General features: G+C 42.1%; 1 protein-coding gene across 1 annotated transcript in view; it reads left to right on the forward strand.

Moving 5' to 3' along the window:
• The first annotated feature begins 583 nt into the window (after positions 1-583).
• Positions 584-20,953, forward strand: part of tnfaip6 (tumor necrosis factor, alpha-induced protein 6) — a 47,942-nt gene continuing 27,572 nt past the window's right edge. Inside the window, exons 1-2 of the mRNA XM_080199410.1 lie at positions 584-862; positions 4,433-4,570. Of these exons, the coding sequence (XP_080055536.1) occupies positions 769-862; positions 4,433-4,570 (232 nt within the window). The 5' untranslated portion in view covers positions 584-768. The remainder of the gene's footprint in view (positions 863-4,432; positions 4,571-20,953) is intronic.

Below are 20,953 nucleotides of genomic sequence, written 5' to 3' on the forward strand. Positions count from 1 at the left end.
TTGTAGCTACTCACAAAACTGCATTGTAATTCCAGTGTTTGGTGCTTTAATTTAATCGAATGTAGCTAGTTTTGACTTCAATGGCTGGGAGAAATGGTCACAGGGACACACGTCCTTGGAGGTGATTTCAATTTTGTAAAACATAGTAGCTCTCGTGGCATTATTTGGGATGATATCAAAAAAGAGTGCTGATGAAGCCAAATCTCCAAACACAATTAGGTCCCCTCCACTGCATACTGGGTTTGCAACTGGCATGCTCTTACACAATCCAAGAACAAAATCTTTGCACTTGCACCTTTGGGGAGTGAGAAGCATTGAATTGCAGTAGATGTGTTTGTACTTCTAATGCCCTAGACAGTGATTGCATTGTCTCAGTTGTGCAATGGCAGATCAGCTGCCAACACTGTCTACGTGCCTTCCCAAGAGAATTAACTAGAATAAAGGAGAAATAGGATTCAGAATTGTTACTTGGAAAACCACATCCATTTTAATTTAAAAAGCTGTTAATAATAATACAGTTGATATTTCTTTGAACCATTTCAAGTAATAGTCATTTACTTTATAATTGCTATACTGTTGTAGAGCAGTGACTGTAACCTCAGCAACCACAATGACCTCAAAGCAATTAAGCAGTTAGGAAGGAGAGAAAGTCTGGAGACCAGATGTTGGGAGCACAACGTAATTTACTGGAAACTACATCAACTCGTAGCTGTTAACAGCAAAACCACTTACTGGAAAACTCTTCAACCTCGAAGAACGACCGCCGCTATGCTTCTGTCCTTCTTTCTCCTTACTGTACTATGGCATGAGGTAGACGCCTGGGGGCTGAAAAATGGAATACTGCACAACTCAATATGGTTAGGTAAGACTGCAGTTCTTTGTGCTATTATTCTTTTGTTTCAAAAAATGACCAACTTATTTCCTTACAAAAGTTTGTGCTCAAAAACTAGGTTTTAACTGGATAACATCAACCTTTTGGCTCATTTGTCATCAGTGTTCAAGTTGTTGAGAATCTGTAGCCTTCCAGCAAATGTTTCGATATTTTAAAATCCTGTCATTCTTCAAAGCGAACATTCTTCTTAGCGAACATTCTTCTTATTACCTGTTATCTTCCAGATTATCAGCCCATTTCTGAATGACTCATTAATTGCATGAAGGATATATTTCATTTTTAAAGCTAATGTAAGACATTAATATGCATTATATGAAAATAAATAGACCAGGAATTACACCATTTCATAAAGCATGCTGCCGTACCAATGTGTGAACAGAATTAGAGGAATTGATCTCAAAGTCCTTTGGCTCAAGGAAGGGTTTAAAGAAAAGGTCCTGATTTAAAAGGGAAGTAAGCAAATACATTAACAAGAAATACCAAAAGGGGTTGTTAATTGATTGATACATTGGCAAATGGCTTCCTGAGCTGTTGTAAAATTCTGTCATCTTCAAAAGCCAGTTAGAAATTGTGCATGAGTAGTCAGTGAGTAAGGATAGCATCCAGCACAGCTCTGATGTAAGTCACCATTAAATAGCTATTGCATTCGCTATTTAGGTTCATGCAAAGAATAGTTTCTCAGCTGAGGAGACTTCCAACATTGATAGAATTCTGTCTTCAGGTTATAGAATCAGAGAATGGTTACAGCACAGAAAGAGACCATTCTGCCTGCTTTAAATGTGTCAAATCACTGCAAGAGCAGTTTAGCTAGCTACACCGCCACACCCTTTCCCCATAGCCCTGCAAATGTTTTCTTTACAGGTGCTTATTTAGTGCCCTTTTCAAAGCCATGATTGAATCTGCCTCCACCACAATCTCAGGTACAGCATTTCAAATCAGTGTGCGAATAAGGTTTTTTTTTCATTTCACTGCCATTAGTTCTTTTGACAATCACCCCAAAGCAGTTAACGGTAATCATTTCCTTCCATTGATTCTTTCTAGTCCCTTCATGATATTGTACATCTCTAGCAAATCTCCTCTGACCCTTCTATTCGTTGAGGAGAAGCCCAGTTTGTCCAGGCTATGCATGTAACTGAAGTCCCTCATGCCTGGAACCATTCTCCTCAATCTTTTCTGCACCATCTCTGAAGCCCTCACATTCCACCTGAGGTATGTTGCCAAAATTGGACACAGTACTCCAGATCAGGCTGATCACCCCAAAGCAGTTAACGGTAATCATTTCCCTCCATTGATTCTTTCTAGTCCCTTCATGATTTTGCACATCTCTAGCAAATCTCCTCTGACCCTTCTATTCGTTGAGGAGAAGCCCAGTTTGTCCAGGCTATGCATGTAACTGAAGTCCCTCATGCCTGGAACCATTCTCCTCAATCTTTTCTGCACCATCTCTGAAGCCCTCACATTCCACCTGAAGTATGTTGCCAAAATTGGACACAATACTCCAGATCAGGCTGAACAAATGTATTATAATGATTCATTATAAGTAAATTTATTTTGTACTCTGTGCCTGTATTTATAAAGCTCAGGGGCCCGTATGCCTTCCCAATAATTTTCCAAAGCTGGCCTTCAATGATTTATACCCATACATCCCCAAGTCTATCTTTTGCACCTCTTTTGGAATTGTATCTTCTGGGCCTGTAATCTCAGAGTGTGGATGAGAAAAACACCAAAAATGTAGGTTCATTCCCTATGATGGCATAGTGGCACAGTGGTTAGCACTGCTGCCTCACAGAGCTGGATTCAATTCCTGGTTTGGGTCACGTTTGCACATTCTCCCCACGTCTGTGTGGGTTTACTCCGGGTGCTCTGGTTTCCTCCCACAGTGAAAGCTGGTTAGGTGCATTGACCCGAACAAGTGCCAGAGTATGGTAACTCGGGGATTTTCACAGTAACTTCATTGCAATGTTAATGTAATCCTTCCTTGTGATGAATAAATTAACTTTATACTGGTTGAGGTAGTTTCTGCAGCTTATCTCCTTGCCTTAACTCACACTAATATCGTAAAATCCCTACAGTGCAGAAGAAGGCCATTTGGCCCATCAGGTCTGCACTGACAACAATCCCACCCAGGCCCTATCCCCATTACCCCACAAATTTACCTCTCTAATCTACGCATCCTGGGACACTAAGGGGCAATTTAGCATGGCCAATCAACCTAACCCGCACATCTTTGGACTATGGGAGGAAACTGGAGTACCCAGAGGAAACCCACACAGATACAGGGAGAATGTGCAAACTCCCGATCAATAAGGCAATTAAGGGTTATGGGGAGCAGGCGGGTAAGTGGAACTGATCCACTTCAGATCAGCCATGATCTTATTGAATGGCGGGGCAGGCTCGAAGGACTAGATGGCCTTACCTAGATGGCTCCTATTTCTTATGTTCTTATGCTCCACACAGACAGTGACCCAAGCTGGGAGTTGAACCCAGGTCCCTGGAGCTGTGAGGCAGCAGTGATAACCACTGTGCCGCCGTGCCGCCCTGGAGAAAACACAAGGGCATGGGACTTGCTGAGTAGTTCTTACAGCGAACCAACATGGAGAATGATGGACTGAATGGCCTCCTGTGTAGTAACAATTTCTATATCCAGAAAGTCAGGACCAAGGTTTTGAAATACAATTGGGTTTTTTCCCCCATCTGGGCATTACTAAAAAATGTTTAGGAGATAAAAGTTTAACACTTCTGTTCCAATAAAGACACCAGAGAAATAATACGGCCAGAAATATATTTTATATACATAGGATTTTGAGATAAATCATATCATTACCTAATGTGTGCAGTCCATTTGATTGTTGGTGAGTGCTGATTAGTTGGCAACTGCACGTTGGTTGTATGAGGCATTGCCATGAAGAATGCATGGGGAATAGTTAATTTCGAGGTAAGTCAGTTTAAATTTAAACAGAAGCTTAACAGTTAACTGTTCCCTGATGCACACTTCATGACAATGCTCTATCAAACAGATGCCACGTGTAAATGAATCAGCACTCTATTCTCATGCTGTATAACTGTTGTCCTCTTTACAATTGGTATTCTTGCAAACTGTCCTGATGAGTGAAAAATGAAAAGCTCTGGCAGCATCTATTTTTTATACAATATTCAAGTTCCATACCATCAAATGGCTATTTGCATTTAAAAGAGTTCTGAAAATGTAATTGTATAAAGTTGTATAAAGTAAGTCAATTGCCCTTATCTATTTTAGCTGTTATAATATTCATATCCTTCCATATTGTAGTATCTAATTAAAAAAAAGTGACTCCACAGTTTGTAGTGAGATTTTGCCTTGTATTTCTACAGTTTCTTTATATTTCACTCTGTACATTTTGTGAAAGCGTTTGCTGCTTCACTTCCACGGCACTAATAATAAAACAAAAGTAGGTAACAGAAAACATCTTAGTCTTTATTCACATGTGAACTAAAAATTAAACTGAAGGATTGTATTAGAGTTATTCAAAACTGTCATGTTGTCCTGTCATTCAATTACAGAGCAAGCTGCCGGCGTTTACCACAGAGAGTCACGCAAAGGAAAATACCAGCTCACCTTGAAAGAAGCTAAAGTGGTTTGTAACTATGAGGGAGGCACTCTCGCGACATTCGCGCAGTTAGAGTCAGCTCAGAAAATAGGTAGGAAAGAGTTTACTGCATTTACCACATGGAATGGAGTGTCATAAAATTAAAAGTGCGCTTGGCACATACGGTGCTAATTTTAACTTAAATGAGCCACTTTGTATTTTATTGATTGAGTAAGCAATGATATTTCCAGATGTACAATTACATTATTTTTCTTTCTGAGGCCTGTTACTTGGCAAGGTATCCCTCCCCCCCGGATTTCTCCACCAGGGTATTTTCATAGGAGTGTACAATGAGTGCTGTCAATGGTTGCAGTAATTAAAAATAGTCAACAGATTTTCCTTGAATTAATTCTTAAGAGGACATGGAGATGAAAGTGACAGGGCAGAACTAAAGGACTTCAACTTTGGAGACGATATCAGATTCCCGTTGTACTATTGAGTGGTGCATTAGTAAGAGTATGTGTCATTAATGTGTGTTAGTTTCCCAGAAAAATCTTGTCCATTGTTTCCGCAAGGAAAGTAGAGGAACAACTTTCTACGTTTGCAAAGCTGTAGATTGGCTCTGAACTTGGCAGCAGTTCTTAGGAATTACACTGTTACCAAATAAACTATTTTTATATTAAAACTAACACTTGAGCTGAAACAATATTTGACTTATAGTTAAGAAACAGTCCAATATCCAAGAGCAATTTTACTGCTCTAAATGACCTTATTAAAGCTCAACAACACACAGCAACCAATTGATTAAACAAACTATTTTAAACAACTTGATTTTGATTTGATTTGATTTATATTTGTCACATGTATTAACACAGAGTGAAAAGTATTGTTTCTTGCGTGCTATACAGACAAAACATACCGTTCCTCGAGAAGGAAATGAGAAAGTGCAGAATGTAACGTTACAGTCATAGTTAGGGTGCAGAGAAAGATCAACTTAGTGCGAGGCAGATCCTTTCAAAAGTCTGATGACAGCAGGAAGGAAGCTGTTCTTGAATTGGTGGGTATATGATCTCAGACTTGTATCTTTATCTCAAAGGAAGGTGGAAGAGAGTATGTCCAATGTGCGTGGGGTTCTTAATTATGCTGGTTGCTTTTCCAACACAGCAGGAAGTGTAGACAGAGTCAATGGATGGGAGGCTGGTTTGCGTGATGGATTGGGCTATATTCATGACCTTTTGTAATTTCTTGCAGTCTTGGGCAAAGCAGGAGCCACACCAAGCTGTGATATAACCAGAAAGAATGCTTTTTATGGTGTATCTGTAAAAGTTGGTGAGAGTCATAGCGGACATGCCAAATTTCCTTCGTCTTCTGAGAAAGTAGAAGTGTTGGTGGGCTTTCTTAACTATAGTGTCCCCATGGGGGGACCAGTTCAGGTTGTTGGTGAAGCTCTTGACCATTTCTACATGTGGGCTTGTCCTAAAACTGGGAAAGCTGTCCCACAACTGGGAAAACAACAGCCTGACATAGTCACTGAATCATTCCACACAGACAATGACCGAAACTTTACTGTCCCATCTGCCACTCGAAAAGTAAAATTTTATTCATTAGTCACAAGTAAGGCTTACATTAACACTGCAATGAAGTTACAATGAAATTCCCCTAGTCACCACAGTCTGGTGCCTGTTTGGGTCAATGCACCTAACCGGCACATCTTTCAGAATGTGGGAGGAAACCGGAGCACCCAGAGAAAACTCACACAGACTCAGGGGGAACGTGCAAACTCTACGCAGACAGTGACCCAAGCTGGGAATCGAACCCAGGTCACTGACACTGTGAAGCAGCAGTGCTAACCACTGTGCTACTGTGCCATGCCATCTAATTGGAGCAGGTGAGGGGTGGCCTATGGAAAGGTCTGTTGACCTCAGATGGGATTTTATGGTTTTGGGGCAAGCAAGAGCATAAAATCTCACCCAATGTCCCTAATGCCACCATCACTATCCCTGGGTATATTCTGTCCCAATGGCAGGACAGACCCACTAGGGGTGGCAGCACAATTGTATTTAGTGGAGAGGGACTTTCCCTGCGAGTCCTCGGCATCAACCCCATTAAGTCTCATGGTACCAAGTCAAACATGGACAAGGAAATCTCCTGCTGATCACCCAAGGTAATGTGATCATGTATGAACCCTACTTGACCTCCAAATGAAAGATTGAAATCAATCAGGATTATTACCTTCTCCTTGATTTGACAACTGTTCCTTAGATAGATTGTAGTTTCCAGGAGATTATAAGGATGTGGGTGCTAGTATTAGATCCAAGGAAGAGGCATGAAACTTGGCCAGAAAAGGAACAACAGACCTGAGGATTTTAAACAGTTCAGAATTCAGCAAAGGAGGACTAAGGGATTGATTAAGAAGGGGAAAATAAAGTATAACAGAAGCTAGCAGGGAACATAAAAACTAACTGTATGAGATTCCATAGATAGGTGGAGAGAAAACGTTTGGTGAGGACAAATAGTGATCTCTTAAAGCCAGAAACAGGGGAAATTATATTGGGGAACAAAGAAATGGCTGACTAACTAAATATATAATTTTGTTTTGTCTTCACAAAGGAGGACACAAATTACGTATCAGAAATATTGGGGAACACAGTGTTCAGTGAGAGGGAAGAACTGAAGGGAATCAGTATTGGTAGAGAAATGGTATTGGAGAAATTGATGCAAGTGAAGGCCAATAAATCTACAAGATCTGATAATCTACATCCTGGAGTACTTAAGGAAGTGGCCCTAGAAATAGTGGATGCATTGATGGTCATCTTCCAAGGTTCTGTACATTCTGACAGTTCCCACAGATTGGAGGGTAGCTAATATAACATTATTTAAAAAGGGAGGGAGGGAGAAAACAGGGAAATATAGACCAGTCAGCCTGACATTAGTAGTGGGCAAAATTTTAGAGTCCATTATCAAAGATTTTATAGCAGATCACTTGGTAAATAGTGGTAAAATAAGACAGAGTCATCATGCACTTATGAAAGGGAAATCATGCTTGATAAACATACTGGAATTTTTCAAGGATGTAACTAGTTAAAATTTATTTTATTGGTCACAAATAAGACTTAATAAACACTTCAATGAAGTTACTGTGAAATTCCCCAAGTCGTCCCACTCCAGCGTGTGTTCGAGTTAATGCACCTAACCAGCTAATAGAGTTGATGAGGGAAAGCGAGCTGATGTGGTTTATTTGGATTTTTAACAAAGTCCCACGTCAGAGATTAACGTATAAAATTAAAGTGCTTAGGATTGGGGTAGTGTATTGAGATGGATAGAGGACTGGTTGGCAAATAGGAACAAAGAAATAAATGGGTAATTTTCCAAATGGCAGGCAATGACTAGTGGGGTACCATAGGGAGTGATGCTAGGACCCCAGCTATTCACAATTTTAACGATTTAGGGAACTAAATATAGTATTTTCAAATTTGAAGATGACACATGGTGGGAGAGTGAGCTGTGAAGATGTTGCAGAGATGCTTCAGTGTGATTTGGACAGGTTGAGTGCATGGTAGAAGTATATTATGTGGATAAATATGAGGTTATCCACTCAAAAACAGGAAGACAGATTATTTTCTGAGTGGCTATAAATTAAGAGAAGGGAATATCCTGGGTGTTCTTGTGCCTAGCCGTAGAAGGTAAGCATGCAGGTACAGCAACTGGTAAAGAAGGCAAATGGTATTTTTGCCTTCATAGCAAGAGGATTTGAATACAGGAGAAGGGATATTTTGCTGCAATTATACAGGTGAGGCCACACCTAAAATATTGTTTGCAGTTTTTGTTTCTTTATCTGAGAAAGGATGTTCTTGTTGCAGAGGGAGTGCAGAGAAGGCTTACCAGAGTGATTCCTGGGATGGCAAGACTGATGTAGAGAGGTTGAGTTGGTTAGGATTATATTCGCTAGAGTTTAGAAGAATGAAGGGGGGACTTCATAGAAACCTAAAAAATTCTTAAAGGGTTGGACAGCTTAGATGCAAGAAGAATGTTCCCAATGATTTGATTTGATTTGATTTATTATTGTCACATGTATTAGCATACAATGAAAAGCTCTCAACCCTTTCTATTTCATTTCTGTCAATATAGACAGGGGCTTGTTCTGGTCTCCGCTTCCTGAAGTCGATGACAGTCCTGTTCATTTTGTTGATATTGAGGAGGATATTACTGACGCCGCACCACTTCAACAGATTCTCTATTTCATTCCTGTACTCTCTCTTGTCAATTGTTTGAGATCTGACCCACTGTGGTGGTGTTGTCAGCAAACTTGAAAATCGAATTGGAGGGAAATTTGGCTACACAGTCATAGGTGTATAAGGAGTATAGTAGGCAGCTGGGAACACAGCTTTATAGGATACAGGTGTTGTAGATGAGCGTGGAGAAGGTGTTGTTGCCTATCCTTACTGATTGTGATCTGTGAGTGAGGAAATTCATGGTCCAGTCACACAAGGAGGAGCCAAGGCCCAGGCCATGGAGTTTGGAGATGAATTTCATGGGAATAATGGTGTTGAAGGCTGAGCTGTAGTCAATAATAGGAGTCTGACATAGGTGTCTTTATTATCTATGTGTTCCAGGGTTGAGTGCAGGTCCAGGAAGATGGCATCTGTGGTGGACCTGTTGTGATGATAGGCAAGCTGTAATGGCTCCAGGTAGTCCGGGAGGCTGGAATTGATTTGTGCCATGACTAGTCTTTTGAAGCATTTCATAATGATGGATGTCAGAGCCACTAGCCGATTGTCATTAAGGCATGCTGCTTGTTTTTCTTAGGTACCGGGATGATAGTCGTCTTCTTAAAGCAGATAGGGACCTCAGATTGTTGTAACAGAGGTTGAAGATGTCTGCAAATACCTCAGCCAGCTGATCCATGCAGGATCTGAGTGCCTATCTGGATAACTGATCAGGGCCAGTTGCTTTCTGTGGATTGACTTTCGAGAAAGCTGCTCTGACCTCTGCAATGGTGACCCCAGATACAGGTTCATCCAGGGCTTCCAGGGTGGAGGGCATGCTCTTGCTTACCTCTTGCTGAAAATGGGCATAGAATGCACTGAGCTCATCAGGTAGGGGTGTGTTGGAGCCAGTGATTTTACATGTCTTCATCTGGTAGCCTGATATGTCTTACAGACCTTGCCATAGCCTGCGGGGGTCTGTGTGGCTAGCCTGGGACCCGACCTTAGTCCGGTACTGACTTTTTCATCTTTGATGTATCTCCTTAGGTGTATCTGGCTTTCTTGTATAGGTCAGGGTCGCCTGACTTGAATGCGTCAGGCCTGGACTTCAGCAAACAGTGGATATCCATATTCATCCATGATTTCCAGTTGGGGAACATGCGGATTTGCTTCTTTGGCACACAGTCTTCTACACACTTACTAACAAAGTCAGTTATTGTAGTGGCATACTAGTTCAGGCTGGTCGCAGAGTTTTTAAATATTGACCAGTCCACTGACTCCAAACAGTCCCATAGGAAATCATCAGATTCCTCAGACCAACATTGCACGACTTTGATGGATTCTCCGGCTTCAGTTTTTGCGTGTAAGCTGGGACCAACAGCACAGCCCTGCCGTCTGATTTGCCAAAGTGTGGGTGGGTGATAGAGCATTAGGCATGATGGTGGGAGTGTCCAGAACCAGGGGTCATAATCTAAAGGTACAGGGTAAACCTGTTAGGACTAGGATAAGGAGAAATCTCTTCACCCGGCGAATGATCAGAGTGTGGAATTCACTATCATAGGAAGCAGTTGAGGCCAAACATTATATATTTTCAAGGAGGAATTGATTATAGTTCTTGGGGTGAAGGGGATCAAAGGCTACAGAGGGCGAGAAGATGAGATCAAGCTATTGAGTTGGATGATCATCATGATTATAATGAATGGTGGAGCAAGCTCAAAGGACTGAATGGCTTACTTTTGCTCCTATTTTCTATGATTCTATGTTCCCTCAGCAAATGTTCTCTCACCACAAGAGAACTAGCGTGGAGTGACACAGTGGCACAGTGGTTAGCACTGCTGCCTCACAGCGCCAAGGATCTGGGTTCAATTCCAGCCTCGGGTAACTAAGTGGAATTTGCATATTCTCCTTGTATCTGCTTAAATTTCTACCGGTTGCTCTGGTTTTCTCCTACAGCCGAAAGATGTGTGAGTTAGGTGGATTGGCCATGCTAAATTGATCCTTAATGTCAAGGAGATAGTGGGGGTACAGGGTTAGAACAAAGAACAAACAACAGTACAGCACAGGAACCCTAACCCTAACCCTTCAGCCCTCCAAGCCTGTGCCGATCACGTTGTCCTGTCTAGACCAACGATCTGTATTCCTATACTCTCCATCTATTCATGTGTCTATCCAGATAAGTCTTAACGTATCTGCCCCAACCACCTCACTTGGCAGCGCATGGGTGGGATTCCTGTCAATGTGGGTTTGATGGACTGAATGGCCTCTTTTTGCACTAGGGATCCTATGATTCTACGATTTGTCATGGACTGGACAGGAAATTTGACAGACCATTTGAAGGTCGGTTGACCTTGGGTGATAATTTCCAGTCTCAGGGCAGGTGCGACTGGAAAATCCCACCCATTGATTTCAAAATCCATCAAATATTAAAGTAATATTACCTTAATCCCCCAATACGAGAGATTTGCTGGTTTCAGACTAGGTCTGAATTCAATCCATGAGAATCTAATGAATCTGAAAATACAGGTTTGGAATGAAATATTTATCATGAACTGTGGGGTTGTAAAATTAATGTGGAAGATGGTAATTTGATCAATAATAGGCCACCCCGAATTAATATCCTAGTTTTGGTGATAGAACAGCCCATTATAATGAGGATGCCCATTCAATTTCTAAGCAATGTTATTTTGAAATTATTGTTGCAAACTGGACATGTTGGTCAATGTTGCTTTGTCAAGGAAAAGTGGCCAGTAAGATAACAGGACTTGAGGCCTAGCATTATTTTATCTGATTGTGGCTTTAATTATCAGGGGTGGCATTTAATGCTTGCGTGCTAGTGTCATGACACAGTTAATGCTGTTTTTGAGGTATGTGTATTACTTATCAATGGATTCACATTGTCGTGAAGGGAATTAACCTTGCTTTCTTGCAAGCAAGTTTTGACCCCTGTTAAAATGTGTTTAACTTATCAGCTAATATCCCCGTATTAATTCCATATTATTTGACCTTCACACGTTGGCAAGTAACATTCACATCACACAAGTGTCATTAATGACCATCTCCAACAAGGAAGAATCTAAATATCTCCTGTGACATTCAGTGGCATTACCATTGCTGAATCCCTTACTGTTAACATCCTGTGGGTTACCATTAACCAGAATTGTGGATACAAATACTATGGCTACAAAAGCAGCTCTCTTGACACTTTGCTATAAGAAAAAAAAACACACACAATGCAGTAATGGTTATCTAAGGAGCACCTGGTTAAGGAAACTAGGGAAATGAAGAGAAAGTTCTAGGCAATCTGAGGTTAAAATATGAGGTAGAGATGCCGGCATTGGACTGGGGTAAACACAGTAAGAAGTCTCACAACACCAGGTTAAAGTCCAACAGGTTTATTTGGAAGCAAACACCACTAGCTTTCAGAGCACTGCTCCTTCTCATCTGACAAGGGAGCAGTGCTCTGAAAGCTAGTGGTGTTTGCTAGCAAATAAACCTGTTGGATTTAACCTCATGTTATGAGACTTCTTACTGTGTTAAAATATGAGAACAGAGGACTGTTCAATAAAGACGGACAGAGCTCAGAGGAAAGCTGAGATGCCAGAAGGACATCTGAAGTGATTTTCAGGTATGAGAGATTTTATTACAGCCTGTGGAATGTGAATTGAAATATCTGTGGGAATCAATGATGAATCATTAATGTGTAAAATCTCTTTAAGACAAAGAAATCCTAAAGGGGTTGGTGCAAAATCTTTAAAATTCGCTGTTAAAATTGAGGTGGCACTTGTGAAAAGTGTCAATTGAAACACCTGGACTGGATTTCAGATGCAACTGGCCATTGATTATGATTATTGAAGTTTTAAAGCATATTTTTGGAAGTGAAGTTTGGAAACTCTCATAAGACAATCATGGGGGGATTCTGATAATAAATCCATAGACACTAACTTGGGTTCAGAGTGGAGTGTGTGTTTGACCACAGCCAGTGTGTGTTTTTAAAAAAGTATTTTGAGTACCAAAGAGACCATTGTAGCTGCAAATGTACTGAGTCATCTGTATGAACCTTAAAATGTGTGTGTTTGTTAAGCTAAGGGAGAGTAAAGAAGTATTGTAATACAATCCTAGTTTTCCATGTTTAGTTAATGTTTTTTTCTTGTTGTTAAAACTAACTAATGATTTGGGACTCTGTTCCTCCATGTGTTACATAAAAAAAGTTAAAGTTTCAGTCTTTTGAGCCAGGGTTCTATTCTGGGATCTCCCCGTCCAGTTATAACACCAGTTGGGATAGTCTGTGATATCGTAGGATAGCTTGGGTGACACTAAATGTAGAAAAGCCAGTGAATGCAAAGTAAAGTAGGGGAACTGGTATAGGAACTGGTGGTCAGCAGTGTATAGACCATTTGGCCCATCGAATCTGCTCCGCAATTCAATCATGGTTGATATTTTTCTCGTCCCCATTCTCCTGCCTTTTCCCCATAACCCCTGATCCCTTATTAATCAAGAACCTTTCTATCTGTGTGTTAAAGACATTCAGTGACCTGGTCTCCACAGCCTTCTGTGGCAGAGTTCCACAGATTCACCACTCTCTGGATGAAGAAATTCCACCTCATCTCTATCTTAAAGGATCATCCCTTTAGCCTGAGGTTGTGCCCTCTGGTTCTAGTTTTCCCTACTAGTGGAAACATTCTCTCCATGTCCACTCCATCCAGGCCTCCCAGTATCCTGTAAGTTTCAATAAGATCCCCCTCATCCTTCTAAACTCAAACGAGTATCGACCCAGAGTCCTCAACTGTTCCTGATATGACAAGCTCTTCATTCCAGGGATCATTCTTTTGAAACTCCTCTGGACCCTTTCCAAGGTCAGCACATCCTTCCTTAGAAAAGGAGCCTAAAACAGCTCACAATAATCCAAATGGGGTCTGTCCAGAGCCTGATACAGACTCAGAATTAGATCCCTGCTCTTGTATTCTAGCTCTCTTCACACGAATGCTAACATTGCATCTGTCTTCCTCGCTGCCAACTGAACCTGCATGTTAACCTTAAGAGAATCTTGAACAAGGACTCCCCGGTCCCTATTTGGTTGTCAAATAGGAGGCAGAGAGTGGGGGTCAATGGGTGCTATTCGGATTGGCGGTTGGTGACTAGTGGGGTGCCCCAGGGGTCGGTGCTGGGGCCTCAGCTATTTACCATTTATATAGATGATCTGGAGGAGGGAACCGAGTGCAGGGTGTCGAAATTTGCTGATGACACCAAGATTGGGGGAAAGGCAAATTGTGCGGAGGGTGTGGAGAGTCTGCAGAAGGATCTAGATAGGCTGGGCGAATGGGCCAGGAAATGGCAAATGGAATTTAATGTTGGCAAGTGTGAGGTGGTCCACTTTGGTAGGAAGAATGGTAGGAAGGACTATTACTTACGTGGCGAAAAACTGCAGCAGGCGACGGTGCAGAGGGACCTCGGGGTCCTTGTGCATGAGTCGCAAAAACCCAGCTTGCAGGTGCAGCAGGTGGTCAGGAAGGCAAATGGGATGCTGGCCTTCATAGCGAGGGGGATTGAATATAAAAGTAGGGAGGTCTTGCTGCAGCTGTATAGAGCATTGGTGAGGCCGCAGCTGGAGTACTGTGTGCAGTTTTGGGCGCCGCACCTGCGCAAGGATATTTTGGCCCTGGAGGGAGTGCAGAGGAGGTTTACTAGGCTGATACCGGAGTTGAGGGGATTGAGCTATGAGGAGAGGCTGAATAAACTAGGCTTGTACTCGTTAGAGTTTAGAAGAATGAGGGGAGATCTCATTGAGACGTATAAGATGATGAATGGGATGGATAGGATAGAGGTGGAGAGACTCTTCCCGCTCAAAAAAGACAGTAGGACTAGGGGGCACAGCCTCAAGATAAAGGGGAGGCGGTTTAGAACGGAGTTGAGGAGGAACTTCTTCACTCAAAGGGTGGTGAATCTCTGGAATTCTCTGCCCGTTGAAGTGGTGGAGGCTGCCTCGCTAAATATTTTTAAGAAGCGGGTTGATGGGTTCTTGATAAGAGAGGGGATTAAGGGTTATGGGGAGAGGGCGGGAAAGTGGAACTGAGCCACGACAGATCAGCCATGATCTTATTGAATGGCGGGGCAGGCTCGAAGGGCTAGATGGCCTACTCCTGCTCCTATTTCTTATGTTCTTATGTTCTTATGTTCTTTGTGTTTCTGATTTCCTAAGCATTTTCCCATTTAGAAAATAGTCTATGCCTTCATTCCACCTTTCAAAGTGCATAACCTGACATTTTTCCGCATTGTAGTCCACCTGCCACTTCTTTGCCCACTCTCCTAACCTGTCCACATCCTTCCATAGCACCAAACCACTCCCCCCCACACACTTTCCTCAATATTACCTGTCCCTCTACATGTCTTTGCATCATCTACAAACTTAGCAACAGTGCCTTCAGTTCCTTCCTCCACATCGTTAATGTATATTATGAAAAATTGTGGCCCAAACACTGACCCCTGAGGCACGTCACTAATCACCGGCTGCCATCCTGAAAAAACTCTTTATCCCCACTCTCTGCCTTCTGCTAGTCAGCCAATCCTCTATCCATGCCAGGATCTTACCTTTAACACCATGGGCGCTTAACTTATTTAACAGTTTCCTATGCGGCACCTCATCAAAGGCCTTCTCAAAATCTAAATAAATCACATCTACTGGTTCTCCTTTATCTAGTTCCTTGTTACCTCCTCAAAGAACTCTAACAGATTTGTCAGACATGACCTCCCCTTGAAAAATCCCTGTTGACTCACTCCTACTTTATCATGTACTTCCAAGTTCTCTGCGATCTCATCTTTAATAACGGATTCTAAAATCTTGCCAATGACCGAAGTCAGGCTAATAGCCCTATAATTTCCCATCTGCTTTCTCCCTCCCTTCTTAAACAGTGGTGTTACATTTGCTACTTTCCAGACTTCTGGTACCCTCCCTGCCTCCAGTGATTCCTGACAGAGGTAAAGGCCCAATTATAGGAATGGTGCAGTTATTTCTCACACCTCTTTTAGATCCTATCCATGTATCTCATTAGTAAGCATTGGGAACACATTATTCTGCACAATATAACACGATTATGTGTAATTAGCACAGTATTTCCTTGCCAGGCTATTTTTGCTGCCCTTGCACAAAAGTTAAAGATAGCTTTGTGGAGAAGTTTGCACAGAGAAGCAAGTATTTATTTGTACACAGGATGAATCCGACAAGTCAAGGCAACTGATCATCTGTTTAAGTTTAGTTTATTTATTAGTGTCACAAGTAGGCTTACATTAACACCGCAATGAAATTGCTATGAAAATTCCCTAGTCGTCAAACTCGGAGTCACTGAGGGAGAATTTAGCATGACCAATGCACCTAATCAACCCATCTTTCAGACTGCAGGAGGAAACTGGAGCACCCAGAGGAAACCCATGCAGACATAGGGAGAGCATGCAGACTCCACACAGAGAGTGACCCAAGGCGGGAATTGAACCCAGTTCCCTGGCGCTGTGAGGTAGCAGTGCTAACCACTGTGCCACCATGTGACATGTTTGAAAAGATGCCAGCAAATTCACTAACAGCCTTGCATTCAGATCCCACCAGATAGCTCGCCAGCAACGGAATGATGCCGGCATAGTTTTATGCTGCTCTCTTTTCACTCTGTCTGACATCTACAGAAAAGTCAAAGTTACTATGTACAGGCCTCTAGGAACTTAAAAGGCATATCTATACAGCAATTATGGAGTAGAACAATATCAGGAATATCATAAGTTATATATGGATATTATAATATGTCACTATAAAATGGTTGCTATTTAACATACGCTATTCAACTGTTGCAAATACCTAATGCTATTCAATACGTTGAAAGGTTTAATTATCACTTTGAAAAGTCTATTACATGGATGTGGATGAGTTGCAATAATTCTTTCATAGAAACAGCTGCTTGTATATAAACAGCACTTTCAACGTAGTGAAATGTGCCAAGGCATTGCTCAGGGCTGTTAACAAACAGAATCTGGCACTAAGCCACTTAAGATGATATAAGGGCAGATAACCGATAATACAGCATGATATAGATAGGCTGGTAAATTGGGCGGAGAAATGGCAGATGGAATTTAATCCAGATAAATGCGAAGTGATGCATTTTGGAAGAACTAATGTTGGGGGGAGTTATACAATAAATGGTAGGACCATTAAGAATATAGAGACACAGAGGGACCTAGGTGTGCAAGTTCACAAATCCTTGAAGGTGGCAGCACAGGTGGAGAAGGTGGTGAAGAAAGCATATGGTATGCTTGCCTTTATAGGAAGGGGTATAGAGTATAAAAGCTGAAATCTGATGTTGCAGTTGTATAGAACGTTGGTTAGACCACATTTAGAGTACTGCATCCAGTTCTGGTTGCCGCACTACCGGAAGGACGTGGAGGCCTTAGAGAGAGTGCAGAGGAGGTTTACCAGGATGTTGCCTGGTATGGAAGGTCTTAGTTATGAGGAGAGATTGGGCAAACTGGGGTTGCTTTCCCTGGAAAGACGGAGAATGAGGGGAGACCTAATAGAGGTGTACAAGATTATGAAGAGTATAGATAGAGTGAACTGTGGGAAGCTTTTTCCCAGGTTGGAGGCGATGATCACGAGGGGTCAGGGGCTCAAGGTGAGAGGGGCGAGGTATAACTCAGATGTCAGAGGGACGTTTTTTACACAGAGGGTGATGGGGGCCTGGAATGCATTGCCAAGTAGGGTGGTGGAGGCAGACACATTAGGGTTGTTTAAGATTTACCTGGATAGTCACATGAGCAGACTGGAGATGGAGGGATACAAAAGAATGTTCTACTTGAAGATCAAGAGCCTCAAGACGTTCCTGGGAATTAATAGATTCCTATCAGTTGTCCAACAAATTTTAAGGCTCACGTTGTCACTTACGTTGGAGCTACTGGGGATCTTCCAGTACCGTCTGTATAGCCTGTATAGTCTATTTATGTTTATTGGTGTCTCCTTTTGCATCCACAGGTGATTCAGTCCGCCTTGTTGGCCAACAAGGGGCATACACACGGTGGGTTATGTGAGGGTTGCTCTTGGGTGTTGCTTCAAGAATTGCCTAGTGCTTCACGTCCGTTAGTGTACGCTTAATCTGGACCAATTGACAGGCAACACTTCAGCTCAGTGACTATCACTGTCGGCTGTGCAGTTACGGGGACCCAAGTCGGGCGTCCAGCTTGAATCAATGTCTGTGGGAGTTTGCACATTCTCCCCGTGCTTGTGTGGATTTTGTCCGGAGTGGTCCGGTTTCCTCCCACATCCCAAAAATGTGCTTTTTAGGCTGATTGGTGTCAATAAATTCTCCCCGAATTAGATGTCCCTTAATCTGACGTACATATAATTCCCTAAATTTACACCCCCTTTACTGTGGAGACTAGAGGTAGACAAAAACGTCGACGATCGACGAAAGACTTGAGTAAGACTTTGGCACTCACTGAGTGTCAAAATGGGTGGCACCGGCTTGTAGGGCTGAAGGGCCTGTTTCCTGTGCTGTGCTATTCTTTGTTCTTTTGTTTGGGAAAGCTGTAATAACTCTTCTGTACAACTGACAAATGGTTTCTTCATGATCTAGTCACATCTTCATATGATAGTTTTGAAATTATTTTTGTAATTGACTTGGATGTAAATAATAGAGGAGATTTATAACTATCTAGAGTAGTTTGTTGACAAATTGCTGACAAAGTTACTATGTACAGGCCTCTAGGAACTTAAAAGGCATATCTATACAGCAATTGTGGAGTAGAACAATATCAGGAATACCATAAGTTATATATGGATATTACGTCACCATAAAATGGTTGCTATTTAACATTTGCTATTCAACTGTTGCAAATGCTATTCAATATTTTGAAAGGTTTAATTTTCACTTTGAAAAGTCTATTACATGGATGTGGATGAGTTGCAATAATTCTTTCATAGAAACAGTGGCTTGTATTTAAATAGCACTTTCAACATAGCAAAATGTGCCAAGGCATTGCTCAGGGCTGTTAACAAACAGAATCTGGCACTAAGCCACGTAAGATGATATTAGGGCAGATAACCAAAAGTCTGGTCAAAGAATTTGTTTTTAAGGAGCATTTTATCAGCGGAAAGAGAGGTTGAGTGGCAGAGTGCTTTAGGGAGGGAATTCCAGAGATTATGACCTTTGCAGCTGAAGGCATGGCTGCCAGTGGAAAGGTGATTAAAATTAGGAATGTTGAAAAGGCCAGAATTGGAAGAGCACAGATATCTCAGAGTTGCAGGGCTGGGGGGGAATTACAGAAATGGGAGGAGGGGGCATCTTCCTATGGGCCTTGACAGATTTGAAAACAAGGATGTTGAAAACCGAGAGATTGCTTGACTGGGAATCAAAGTCGGTCAGTGAGCACAGAGGTGACGGGTGAATGGGACTTGGTGAGTGCCATGACACAGGCTGTAGAGTTGTGGATGACCTCAAGTTTACATAGAGTAGAATGCGAGACCAGCCAGAACTGCATTAGAATAGTCAAGACTAGGAGTATAAAGGGCATAATTGAGAGTTTCAGCAGCAGATTTAATGAGACAAGGCAATCGGTGCAATTATGTTGTTGGAAGCTCATCTCTGCATCACGGAATACAGCAGAGTTTGTGTATAGACTGGTTTAATCACAAACTGTTGTCAGGTAGAGGAACAAAGCTAGAGGACAAAGTTCAGAATGGGGACTAAAAACAATGGCTTCATGTAACCCAAGATTTAATTGGAGGAAATTTCACTCATCCAGTCATCGTTCATCCTTCAGTATTGAAGAAGACCAGCTTCAATAATTATCCAGGTATTGGTTTGTGTGGGTGCAAAGTTGGCTGATGAGTCCTATCTTTGTGCATCTTGGTGGCTAATGAGTCCTATCTGGCACAGTGGCTAGCATTGCTGCCCCACAGCACCAGGGACCCAGGTTCAATTCCCTGATTGGGTTACTATCCATTGCACGTTTTCCCTGCATATGTGTTGGTTTCCTCCCACATTCTGGAAGATGTGCTGGTCAGGTGCATTGACTCAAATAGGTGATGGAATGTGATGACAAGGGGAATTTCATAGTAACTTCATTGCCATGTTAATGTAAGCCTTACTTGTGACTAATAAAATAAACTTTACTTACTTTACTACACAAAAAGTTCTAGTGTAGGGAAGACAGGGCAGTGAGGCTGGCAGGTAGTTGGGGGAACTGTCCCCTTGTTTTTTATATAATGAAAGTGAAAGAATTATATTACTATTCAAAGTCACGATGGTCTGGGGTTGTAGGGGAACTTGCAGGGATGACGTTCCCATGCATCTGCTGAACTTGTCTTTTTTAGGTATAGGGGTTGCAGGTCTGGGAGTTGCTGCCGAAAGATCTTTGGTAAGTTACTGCAGTGAACGTTGTAGGTGGCACTAAGTTTTTAAAAATTAATTTATGGGATGTGGGCATCGCTGGCTAGACCAGCATTTATTGCCCATCCTTAATTGCCCTTGAGAAGCTAGCAGTGAGTTGCCTTCTGGAACCATTGCAATCCCTATGGTGTAAGTATATACACAGTGCTGTCAGGGAGGATGTTCCAGGATTTTGACCCAGCAACTGTGAAGAAATAGCAATATATTTCTAAATTGAGATGATGAGTGACTTAGAGGGGAACTTCCAGGTGGTCGCATATCTTGTCCTTCTTGATGGTAACGATTGTGGGTTTAGAAGGTGCTGCCCAAGGATCTTTGGTGAGTTGCTACAGTGTATTTCGTAGAAGTTACTCTGTGCTGCCATTGTTCATTGATAGCAAAGGGAGTGAACATTTGTGGAAGGGGTGGCAATCAAGCAGGCTGCTTTGTCCTGGATAGTGTTAAGCTTCTTGAGTGCAAATGGAGCAAATGGAGAATATTACATCACACATCTGACAGATGGTGGAGAGGCTTTGAGAAGATAGGAGGTAAACTGCCTATCATGGAATCCCCAGTTTCTGATCAGCTCTTGTAGTCACTGTATTCATATGGTTAATGCAGTTAAGCTTCTGGTCAGTAGTAACCCCCAGCATATTGATGGTGGATATTTCAGCAATCGTAACGGCATTCAGCAGTTGAATGTCAAGGGTAGATTGTTAAATCCTCTCTTGTCGGCGATCAACATTTATCTGGTGAGAATAATGTGGGACCAGAAAAGGAAGCCATTGTAAGTGACATCCCAGATGCTTTAGATGAGAGTGGAACCAGGTGAGAGGAGCTCCATCCAGTGGACAATAGGTGAAGAGGTGTTGGAGGGGGTTGGTGTGGTCAACT

Source organism: Carcharhinus amblyrhynchos, chromosome 11 (assembly GCF_965287045.1).
Source record: "Carcharhinus amblyrhynchos chromosome 11, sCarAmb.v2.hapA, whole genome shotgun sequence".
Taxonomy (NCBI): Eukaryota; Metazoa; Chordata; class Chondrichthyes; order Carcharhiniformes; family Carcharhinidae; genus Carcharhinus; species Carcharhinus amblyrhynchos.